Source organism: Argiope bruennichi, chromosome 6, assembly GCF_947563725.1.
Source record: "Argiope bruennichi chromosome 6, qqArgBrue1.1, whole genome shotgun sequence".
NCBI lineage: Eukaryota > Metazoa > Arthropoda > Arachnida > Araneae > Araneidae > Argiope > Argiope bruennichi.
The window spans coordinates 77,129,263-77,141,978 of NC_079156.1; the positions used below are offsets into that span (position 1 = coordinate 77,129,263).

The following is a 12,716-nucleotide window of genomic DNA, read 5'->3' on the forward strand; positions in this document are numbered from 1 at the left end:
ATGAATTGAAACTCGAGTACGAGGCTGCTCGCTGATTGTTACTGACGAACTTGGTATTAAGGTAGGAGTTGAATTATTATTTTTGTTGATCTAACATTGTGTTTTGAAATATCTCATGTGTACTTATGGAATGAATAAATTAGAATTCATATCTTAACTGTTAAAAGGTTTATTTATCATCAACATATTTGGTACATTCTCTATATTTTAAACTCTTACTGAAACATAGTGGGTTGTTCGGAAAGTAATTTCACTTTCTTTATGAAATGAAAGAAGATTTTCTTACAGTGAATAAATATATTGAATCGTCTGTTCTAGTCCAATATCTTCTGTCATCTTTCTAGCAGTAGTATGATTCCACAGTCATGAAATTTTTATTTGCTGGCAAAAAACTGATCATGGGATTTTTGACCTGCTCATTTGAAGTTAAGATTTTGCATCTAAAAAAATTTGTAGAGACCAGAACAAATTATAAATAGAAGCAGCCAGATCTGGAGAATATGGTGGGCCTGGCATATATACCATCCAAACTGCAAAAGTTTGTGGCAAGTTGCCAAACTTATGAGGTCTCGTATTATCTTGAAGGAACCCTACACCTTTTCTATTTAAATGAATCATTTAATTTGTCCAGCTGATGACGGTATACTTCAAAATTGATTGCTGTGTTTTTCGGTAGAAGTTAAAAAAAACATCTGTTTGGTGGGATTTCAAATGGAATCATCTCCTCCTATTGATGAATATCGGTTTTCAAAGTGCTTTGAATCAGTTAATGTTTTTTTTTTTTTTTTTTTTTTTTTTACAGCGGGATCTCTTGCCTTTAATATTGTTGTAAACTCATTTGTAGTTCCCAGTGATGATGCGCTTCAAAAATGAACTTGAAGCGCATCATCACTGGGTTTCTTGACATTTTGCGCATCATCACATTTTCTTGAAGTTTTAAAAGCAAATCATTTTAAAATCGTCAATGTGACAGCACACATTTCTTTCCGTAAGAACATGAGGAACCCATATGTCGAGCTCTGAGATTAAATCTAGGCCTTTCAAATAATCATTAACAGTTGAATTCGATAAATTTAATTTCTCAGCGACCTCGCGAGTTGCTATTCGCAGATTTTCATCAATAATTGTCATTATTGTGGTTTCATCGGCTTCAACTGCCCTTCCAGAACGTGGTACATCTTCAAAATCAAAACTACCAGTTCAAAAATTTGCAAACCAGTTTTGACGCAGACACTATGTTAACACACTGGATAATTTCTTTTCTAGCTTGGACAACATTTTAAACTTTCAGATAAAAAAAATATGCCGAAAAGGCTGCCTTTCACTTTCCATATCTAAAAGGGTACCAATCAAAAACTACTGCGCGGAATCAATCTTTTTTTCACAAGCAAACCTTGCTATATCAACTGTCAAAATATATCGCAATTCGGCTTAAATGTGAAGTTAACTATGAAAAAATACAAAGTGCTCTGTTGGGAAAAAGCGAAATTGCATTCCGAGCAACTTAATAAATTCGATGGGTGATTGAAGATTTAGTTTAAATCAACCTTGCATACTCTACCAATCTAAATATGGCTTTGTTTTTGAAACCATGGTAATCCTAGTCAAAGTTTCGTTAAAAATGTGCGCAACAATTGAAACTTCTATCCAAAGAAATTTTATTTTTAAAATGTACCGAAAAGTCGGCAAAATCATGTAAGGTTATGTTACTAAAATAATATATTTGACTTTGATATTGCATCGCATTTAAATTCGAATATTTTCTTGATTGTATATACATTTGCAGACTGAAGAAAATTGACTTGAAAAGAACTTTTTCAAATTACCCGCCATTATTGAGTTATTTTACCATTGCTATCGAAATTCCACTTTAAGACACCACCCCTCACCCAACTATCAGGTTTTTGTAAAATGGCACAGTGGTGACTTTTTTTATGTATAACATAGCAAGTTTTTTTTAATACATCCTGTTAAATGCATACTTTTCTGTGTTTTATATTCTCATCTTTGAATCTAAATAATTTCCGTTGCTCGGAAATGCATTAGGATCCAAAACCTTTTTAACCCTTAACTGGGGAGGTGAAATTTTAGGACTTAACTGAGGAAGTGCGGTCTACGAGACCGCATTTCATTTACACTCAAATTTAAATTTTTTAATGAATGTATTAGTATGAAAAACTGCCAATATATTTTTCAAATATTTTTCTTGATATATAGGTATGCTTTAGAAAATTTTCAAAATATATTATCATTGAAAAAAGTAAATGCGTTGGAACATACATTTTCTCCTCAAATTACATGTTACAATAAATATTCTTGAAAAAGTATATTACTTTTTAAATGATATTTATTTTTACAGTATATGAAGGTATATAGAAAACAATATAATGTATAAATCGGCAATTATATGAAAAATAAAAAATAAAAATGACACTAGTTAAAATTGGCCCTTTTTTATATACTTGTGTGACTTTCATAGCGCGGTTTTCTAGAGCATTTTAAACATAAGTTAAGAACTAGTATAAAAATCAACCTATAAATTCTGTATATATATCTCTTGGTATATTAATATATTTTATAAATTTTTCAAAATACATTATCACTAGAAAAATTATGTTTGAACATACATATCAAAATCAGTTGAATGCGAACTTTCATCGAGAAACTCTTCTGTACAATAATTCTTATCACTAAAACCACTTTCTGCTTCATTTAAAAGTGTCTCGAGCACTGCTTCATAATAGGATCAGTAAACTGAATGATATTTCGGGTACACGTTTTAACGCCATCTGCTAAGCCTTGTTTATCACTGGGACACTAACAGGGAGATGCGGTCTTAGACCGCACTCGAAGAAATAACTGAATTATTTTAAAAAGCATCTGCTGAAATCGGTTGAAAAAGTGCACGTGTATTGAAGGTCACAAAACAGGAAGATACAGGGTCAATCCATTCAATTGACCTAAAAATAGAAAAGGGGTGACAGAAAAGCCATCGCCAGCGGTCTCACAGACCGCACGTCCCCAGTTAAGGGTTAAATACAATTTATCAATGTTTGCTGGTGTGTTATTACCACTTTTTTAATTCGAAGGCAGCCAGTTTATCAATGGAATAATTTTTTGATAAAGTAGGCAAACCTGCTATTGTGTTATTTAAAATCGAAAAATTTCGCAACACAGAAAAGGCTCCGATTTCCCTGGGAACTAAAGCCCCAAGGATATTATTTGGCATTGCTATGCAGGATATAATTCAGTGTAACTAATATGATGCCATAAATCATCGCCAGTAAATAGCAGAGAAAATTTCAAGCCAAAAGATAAAAAAAAAAAAGCTTGTCACAGAAATATAAAACTGAACAAGGTAAGAAATTAGACATAATGGCTAAATGGCAATCAAAGTAATTATGTTTAAAAGCCTTAAGAGATAAACACGAGAGTACAAACTCTTCAGTTTGGTCGGTATCTGTAAAAACAAAACTAAAAATCGCCAACGTTTGACATTAAATTGTGATCATTTAATGGATGTAATGAATATTTCACTTGCAGTGCACGTTGAATGAGCTAAGGTTCCCGAGCAAATCTAAATTCAGCATTCTAATATGCCATTCAATTCTCAACAAAAGGATATTTTTTAAGGCCGTTTAGTTTAGACTACCATACTCGATCTTTTCTAAAAATTCATCTGTTTCTTCTAGATGGGATGGTTAATACCCTTGTTGCTGACTTTGAGCGTCGCTTTGATGCTTGGACAAAATTTGGCCTCCGAACAAGACGTGAGTGCTAAAAGGTAAAAATTTGGTATAGTTTCCAATTTTTCACCAAATATTTTATACTATTTGTTTATGCTTTGTAGATAAAGAGTCGAGAAGAATTCGAGGCCGAATTGCAAGTAGAAGCGTTGAAAGTACTCAAACAGCACATGGACGAAATGTCCCAAGTACCTCAGATTTCGTCTTATGCTGCGCCACAAAGATTCATGCGATCCTTTATTCCGGGGACAGGCGTTGGGAACAGAGAAGGTAAACACTTTCCTCTAACGCTATTTATCCATAGTAAAATTGCACCAAGTAAAACGAATGCTTCTGGCTTAATTAAAACGATTATGTTGAATACGAAAATGCTCATTTTATTCCATGCTTTCGAATTGGAAACTGTTAAAATTTTCAGATTTCAAAACTTTAGATAAATTTTTTGGAAATAACTAGAAATTCTCGTTGCTTGTATTCAAGTTATTTTTTTCTTTTTTTTATGCAAACAATTTCAACATGAAACATTATGCATTGTATATTTAATCATTTCTAATATTTCAACTGAAAATATTGAACCCATAAATTTTCATTCTTTTATAAGTTGTGGTTCCTTAATAATCAAGTCAGTTCTATTTTTATTTGAAAAATTATGTGTTAGCAGTTTTATTGCTTCAAATTGGCTATTCAAAATTAAACCTAAATTTGCAATCCGATATATTGCTTTATAAATGGCGGCGATGGACGTTTACACGACGATTTTTCAAGAAGTAAAAAGCACACTTTCATTACCGCAGCAAATATTTTTTCAATTTAATCTAAGTTCTTAAATTTTCATTTAAATGTTGTATAAAAGAAAATAACTAGCAAAAATTTCTAATATCTGAACCATTTTTGAAAATTTTGACCTTATTTCGGAGGGAGGGGGCGTGTAATCGAAAAATGCCTGTTTTGTATTTTGTATCAATGACAACTCACGAATTATCATAGAAACTAAGATTTGAAATGATATCACAATGGTACTATTTTTCAAAAAGTTGTAGTGAAAATTTAAAGCTAACATATACAGATTGTTAAAATTATTCAAAGATGAATTAATTTTCCGAAAATCATTACCTTGTGAATCCTTTTGTTTCTCGAGAATCAATCGCCACAAAGATTTTTGTTAAAATTAAATTTTAACCTTTTTAAAAAATCATTTGAAATCGAAGAGCAGCATTTTAAATTAGAATCTTTCTTATCCTCGAATTCTTATGTACTAATAAATATATTTCGATGATTCTGTTTTTCCAACTTCGTCAATTTTTTCAAAAAATGCTGCATATAAAAAATTTTACCAGTTGTTCCTCTCGTAACATGTACTTACGATTCCAAAAAATTTTCTCAAATTCTGGAAAATGGAATATTTTTAAATTTACTCCTAGCCCAATTCTGTCGCTGCGTCTTTTAATTAAGCAGATCCTTTTAATACGTACCCCCCCCCCCTTCTTTCTTGACGCTAATAGTTTGTCGTTTAAACGCACAAACCGATGTTAAAGTTTTACCAAAACCACCGCCACCATCTCTTATCGGAGTGCAAACTCAGAAGCTTGTTTTGTTAGTAAAAGCAAATGTATATCAATAAAATTGCCGTCATGAATTTTTACGCATTTTCTGTGTTTCATGAGTTTGATTGGATTATAAAGGAAGCATTTTCTGACAACTTTTTTTTGTTATTCTAATTTTTCTTTGTTGATAAATAACTTTCGGCAGACGATGAATCTTATTTATTGGAAGATTCCACCCCGAATTTCGACTTGGGTCCCAAAATTCAAAAATCTGTGGTTCTGATTTGTATATAAATTTAATTTTTTACCTAATATTAAGCTTGTTCATACTATAAAATATTGAAATTTATTTTTCAGAACTCGTTATAGACAGTATCAAGCAAATACCAGCGTTCCAAGAAGAAACCTACACTCAATGGCGTTACAAGAGATTCAACAATACGGATTATATTCTGGGCCTGAATGAACGCAAAGTGATTCTCAACAAGCTCGATTCTACCAACTTGGAATATTTTACCTTTGCTAATGACAATGTCATCTTTAATTTCATTGCAGATCCATGGAGTAAGGACCACTTTGTGTTTTAATCTTTAAAGTCATTTACAGCCTTAAACGGAATACTCTGAGCACTATTAACAACCGTGGAATAATAGACTAGTGATGATGTACAACGATGTATAATCGCGTAATTAAGCCATTATTAGTAATAATTCATCGTCATACAGGGATTATTTAATATTCTTGTAATTTAACCTTCTTTGGTGTAATTAGTTTAGGAAATTCTAATTTAAAAACCAAGAAGCTCGTTTTTAATTGACCAATTTTACTATATATTCTAATTATCAAAAAAATTGAATCTGTAATTGCTGCCAAATTGCTATGTTTTAGATCTCCACGAATTCAAAAAATAACTTTTGGTATTTCTGTGCTAAAAACAACTCAAAGCTAGACTCATGAAATTTGGTATATGGTCTTTACAATAATTTTTTAGAATTCTATCAAATTGAGCTAAATCCATTCAGAATTCTGTCTGTCAGAGTTCAAGCGAATAACTACAAAATGAAGAATTAGATGAATAAAATTTGATGCACAGACATTGATCTCAAATGTCGGATTTTATTCCAAATTTGATGCGCATTTACAAGAGGATGACTTTTTGTTGGTCTGTACTTTAATATTTCGAGATTTTGATGACTCGCATTGTGTTTTCTAACTCACGGTGGTCTGTCACATCTTTGGTATATCTGTCTTTGAACAAATACTTCGAGTCAGACGGATGAAATCGGGTATATGGTCTTTGCACCAAATTAGATTTCTCTCTAATTTTGTGCGAAATTCAATAAAAAGACTGTCTGGCTATACGAGTACAAGTGAATATAATAGTTAAAAAACGTAAAGAGCTAAATAGATGAAATTTGCTACTCAGGATTAGCATCTAAAATATAGGTTTTTATCAAACTATGAACCCAATTTGTTAGTCTGTAATTCCTATTTATGTGATTGCAATGACTTATATCGATGAAATTCATTTTGTGATTTGTATTATTACAATTGTAAATTGCGTAACGCATTTCGTTTCAACTAATCTTTAAAAAAGCTTTCAAAGTGTATTCATACGGTGGATTCAGTAAAAATGTTACATTCACGCCAAAGATCTATATTTCGTGACTATTATCCACCGATGCCATGAGCGGAATTCATGCGCTTACTCAAGGTTCTCAGTTTCGTACGGAAAATGGAATACAAGACCTTCATTCGAAAGTATACAAGAATTTCGAAAAGATACGTAATATTTGAGCTGAAAGTTATTTTCAAATAAGCTTCACAAGGTAAAAATACTTAATCAAAACAGTATTCATGTTAGTTTATAAAGTTTCTTTGCTAGTTTGCAAACTTTGTTAAATTATTTTCTTAAATGGATGGTGGATTCCATTTGGCACTTTTGAGAATTATTCACTTAGGATTATGAAATTTTCTATACATACGTATTAAAATATAAATACGTAAAGTTTCTTAAACTTTTTAAAACATACATTGTTTTAAAAAGTTTAAGAAACTTCATGTATTTTTTAAAAATTTCAAAATATTTCAGGCGATTAAATTTTTTCCTTAATACCCGATATAAATTGATTTGAAACAACTTATAATTTCGTAATTCCGATTAAATGCTAAATTTTTAGAAATATTTCAATGCACTTTTACTGAATTTTCCTAGTAATTTTATGTCTTACTGAACTAAAATAGACTTTTAACTGTCTAAAAACTCAAAAGAAAATATGCATTTTATATTTAAATGTTTAACCAAAATCTTGATGATCAATTCTATTTTATTTCTTCAAATTAAGACACCTGGAACACTTCAGATATTTGAATCTAATTACAATATTTTGAGAAGTCATTAAAATGTGTTTTTCCCTGGAGGCCTTTCAAATATTTACTTTATTGAACATAACATTTATCGCTATTTTAGTTAAATATAAACGCATTTTGGTAATGATACGATAAAAATAAAATTTCTTTTTCGTCCATTTTTTGCTAATTTCAAAGTTCACTGTCCCCTTAAGACTCCTAGAGAAATTTTAAATATATTTTAAAGAAATTGAACGATCTAAAATTGGAAAAAATTCCATTTCAGGTACTGTGAAAGATGTAACCATTTTCACTCGAGTCATTAAACGATCCGCAGCACTTTATGTAGCTATCCTTACGGAAGCACCGAGGGCGAGCCTGGTTAACATTTATGAAATCATTGGAGAAAGAGGCATACCAGTAAGTAATCTTGTTTATTTGATTGTGTTCTTAATTAAAGGAATGAATCTGTTCGAAAGATTTTAAATGATTTTCCATCACTCAGAAATTTTGTCGAACCATTTTAAATGATGTATGTAGCCCTGAAGGGCTCTTTATGTGAATACGGGTATCTTAAGCCCGAAGTACCCAGGGATCTTTCCTCCCCTTAAATTTCTTTCTCCACATCTTCAGCTTTTTACTTCCTTCCCTCGACGTCAAGCGAGGGAGCTCTCCATGAGAAACTGTCTGCTTCGTGCTCCTCGTGGACAATCAAAAACCCCTCATGTTGGCCGTGCGTGGCTGCCTACTAGATGGTTGGACTGTTGGTCTGTATCAATTCGGCTGGTAGCTTGGTACAGAAAATAAACTAAAATTTGTGGGACATATAACACCATGGAATTATCTAAACCACAGATATGTCATCCTAACCCGTTTGAGGATTGGTCGTTCATAGCTGACCCACAAATATCTACTTTTCTCAGAGGAGATGCGGTGGTCTGGTGATAAGGTCTCAGCTTCGGAACAGGTGGGTTTCAAATTCGAGAGCCGATACCATCGAAGAACCGTCGTGTAAGCGGGTCTGGTGCAAGTTGAATCCATCGGGGACAAATATCCTTCCGCTGATGTGGTATGAAAGTTTGGAGAGGAGGTGCTAGCTCAGGTGTCGTTCTCATCTGACCACGGTTCAAAATTGAGGTCCGTCCCAAAGTAGCCCTAGTGTTGCTTTCAAACGGACCGTCAATGTAACTAAAACTTATACAACTTCTATGAAATTTGATTTGTATATTTCTTTTTAGGTAGGCCTAATTGATCTTGGCATTAGTCCATCGAGTGTCCCAAACGAAGCAAAAAAGATAGCCTTTGTTGAATCCGAATTTGGATCATCGCTAGTGGTTTTGATTGATACTCTAGAAGAAGCACGAATAATCTCCCAACAAAAAGGTAAGTTTCTATATAATTTTGTAAAAATGGATGAATTTCTTTCCCCTAATTAACACAAGATATTGTGCTCTATTCCCACGATGTTATCCGATGTCCTGAATGCTGGCCAATGTCGGGTAGATATCGAAAAATGTTATACGGCATTTTGTGCTAAGATCATTGTGCGCTATTCGGAATAGCAATCTGATTTCTATGATATTTTGAATCAACTCGTTCTGACGATTATAAATTATTCCATGATATTTTTATTGATATGTAATATCAAGCAATTCTGCGTATTTTATTATCTTGTACATAAAGTATATTAATCATCAGATTCGAACTCTACAGATCTCCATGTTTCCAAGAGTCCGAAAAACATTTTTTGCATACTATCCGTTTGCTGTTCTCTGTGCACAAAATTCAAATACTTTTAACTAGATGCATGAAATGCATGTGATCTTAGTACCACATTGTAAATATATATCAAATTTTGAATAAAGATATTCAGAGAATTTTTCTGTATCAAAGTATAAATGGCCACTATAACTACAAAGCATAAATTTTATATAAGCCTTTAATACAGATTAATACCTAAGGTGTAAATTTTTAACTTTTGAACCAAATTCTTCAAAGAATGGATCGTCTATCGTTCTGTCTTTTTGTATGCATGTAAACTCGAATCGAACGGCATAGGTAAATAAAATTTTTCTCAAATTTGTTACATTATCGTTCTGACTTTTATTTCAGTTGAAAAAGGCATTCAAAATGCATATTAGGTTTTCTTTTCGACACTACAAAGCACAAAACGCTCATATGCGAAGCTCTGAAAATCTGAGCTTTTGTGGCGTGAACGGCATTATCTAACTTTCAGTTTTCTGAAAGGGAAATAAGGCTTTTTTAAGTAGTAGAAAGTGGGCGAATTCGGTGCATGGGGCTCGAGTTAAAATTTTGCGAATTGGAAATAAAGGTACTATTTCTGATGAATTCTAGAAGCATTAAATATGGCTCGACTTTTATTTTAGTAAAATATACTAATAAGATACTTTATTAAAAGAAATTAAGTTTATTAATGTTCATTTACATTCGCATATCTTCTGAATACAAGAGTTCTATCTAGAGCAAAATGATCAATTGAACTTTAGACCAAAATTTTAGATTCCAGCAACATTCAAACCACAAAAAAAACCCTAATTTTTTTTTCTCTCCCAGGATTCTGAAATGCAGAACTGTTTCGTTCTTATCTGGGGGCCGCCGTGACCTGGTGGTAAGAACTTGGCTACGGAACCTGATGGTTTCTAGCTCGAGACCCGATTCTGCTAAAGAACCGTTATTTAAGCGGGTCTGGTGCAAGCTAAATCCGACAGGGCCGAACGTCCTCCCACTGATGTGGTGCGGAAGCTTGGAGAGGGGGTGCTAGCTCAGGCGTCATCCTTGTAATCTAACCGCTATGCCAAATAACGAGGCTGTCACAAAATAGCCCTAGTGTATCTCTAAAATGGGATGTTAATATAATTGAATTGAACCTTATCTGTACCAATCTTTTCAGCCTTTTTCGTGGTTTTTGGCTTCTAAATTGTAAATTCGTTTTTCCATTAATTCTTGAAAAGTACAATTTACTGATAAATTTTTGGACTTGCTCTGAGTCTCCTTTAAATCAGTGACATGGTACGATTGCCGGTTTGGGATATATTTTATTTTTTACATGAATATCTTGAGAAATTCGCCTTTAAACCGATAACGTATAATTTCATGGCATCTAATTTACAAAATGCCTATTGGGTAAAAGCATTTTTTGTACAGGAAAGTACAGACTTCTATACTGCGCGGAATTAATCCTCTCCGAATTTATTTATTCATTTCTTTTTTTTTTTTTGGTTTAAAATTGAACAATTCTCAATGGTCTATTCTAATGTTAGGTCTTATATTATTTGCAATTGTAAATTTTTATTGCTCTTTCAAAGCAATAAAAATATTGAGTCTAAGTTCGAAATTATAAGAAAAATTCAGATATTTTAAAATAAGCGATAATGTCCTGATAAAAACAAGTTACTAGGTTAATGGGGGGGGGGGGCTTATTTGAACGCACACCCTTCCGTAATTTAAATAGATGGTTCCAAGACCATTTCGCATGATTTTTACTATGGAAAACGATAGCACGCGAAATTATCCCATTCTCACCTACGCAAAAAATTGAGGGGCCACGGTGGCCTGGTGGTAAGGTCTCGGTTTCGGAACCGGAGGGTTGCAGGTTCGTGACCCGATTCCACCGAAGAACAGTCGTGTAAGGGAGTCTGTTGCACGTTAAATCCGTCATGACCAACTCCTCCCGCTTGTGTGATGTGATGTGGTGTTGTGTGGAGAGGGGGTGCCAGCTCGGGTATCGTCCTCGTCATCTGACCGCTGTTCAAAATTACGAGGTCCGTCCCAAAATAGCCCTAGTGTTGCTTTAAAACGGGACGTTAATGTAACTAAACCAAAAGATTTTGAGAAGACATAACTCCCTGATTAAACAGAGGTATTGAGGTATCCGACTAGGTTGAAAACATGGATTTAGATAAATTTGTATTTTTATATTTTTGCAGTTTTAAAAAAGTACGCTTGTTTCCAGTGATACATTTCTTTAGTCTTTCCAAACTATAACAAACTATTGACATTTCAATGATGTTTATTTATAAGCATTTTAAAACTTAAAATGCATTTTCTAAACGAGTTCTTTTTTTATAATTAAGAGTATCGTCATCTCAAACAATCGATACTTTAATGAAATTTATAATTAATGCTAGTTATTCTATGCGGAATGTAATGAACTGTGTATTTGTTTGTTTAATGTTAATATTGTTGAAAAAATTCCAAAATTTCATGGATAAATTCATATATTACAAATTTTATTTTTGAATTTAATTCTTGGATAATAGTTAAACTCTAACATGCGTTACACATGTAATGATGCAAAGAAAATGAAACTAACATTTTTTCTCTAGAACAATCCTAGTTTTTGTAAATGCTAAAATTTACATCAATGTTTTTTCTTCCAAAACTACATGTAACATAAAAATTTCACTTTCATTCATAATTTTATTCTTGTATTAATAAAAACTTTTACGTTTTTTGGAGCCTAAATATATTAATATTCCAAACCTAATCGGATACCTCGAATGAGGCAATTGGAATGCTTCTTTAAAAGTAACTTTTTCGAGCTTGACCCTTTGTACTCAGAAAAGTAATTCGATGCATAATTATTCACATAATACAAGGGTTTGTTTATTGCTCCAAAAAATATATAATTGTTTTAAGTTGAATTTCTCCAAAAAAATGGGTTTTTTTTACCATTCTGAAGGTATTTTTTTTAACAATCAAAATTGAAAAAGCGTCAAAATGATGCACCGTTTGGAATAGTGAACGAGAGGCACCATTTGAATGCAAAGGGTTAATTTTAAGATTCAGTTTTCAATTTTCTTGATACGAGATGCCAGTTAAAATTGTGTACATTTGATCTGATATTTTTGAAGTCCACTCTATTTATATTTGTTTTCCTAGGAAGCAGCGAACTAAATCACTACTTGGAGGTTCACTATCCCTCTGCAGTTGACTTAGTAACTTTCACAGTCCATGGTAATGGTTACCTGGCTGTCGCCAGTGACACTTCTTGCGAAATTTTCAAGCTGGATAAAAACGCTCAAAACAGTCGACAGTTTGACAGGTAAATATGAAT

General features: G+C 32.6%; 1 protein-coding gene across 1 annotated transcript in view; it reads left to right on the top strand.

Moving 5' to 3' along the window:
* Positions 1–12,716, top strand: part of LOC129972791 (uncharacterized) — a 61,686-nt gene continuing 48,970 nt past the window's right edge. Inside the window, exons 1-7 of the mRNA XM_056087058.1 lie at positions 1–61; positions 3,693–3,770; positions 3,851–4,016; positions 5,648–5,854; positions 7,926–8,059; positions 8,878–9,022; positions 12,542–12,704. Of these exons, the coding sequence (XP_055943033.1) occupies positions 3,693–3,770; positions 3,851–4,016; positions 5,648–5,854; positions 7,926–8,059; positions 8,878–9,022; positions 12,542–12,704 (893 nt within the window). The 5' untranslated portion in view covers positions 1–61. The remainder of the gene's footprint in view (positions 62–3,692; positions 3,771–3,850; positions 4,017–5,647; positions 5,855–7,925; positions 8,060–8,877; positions 9,023–12,541; positions 12,705–12,716) is intronic.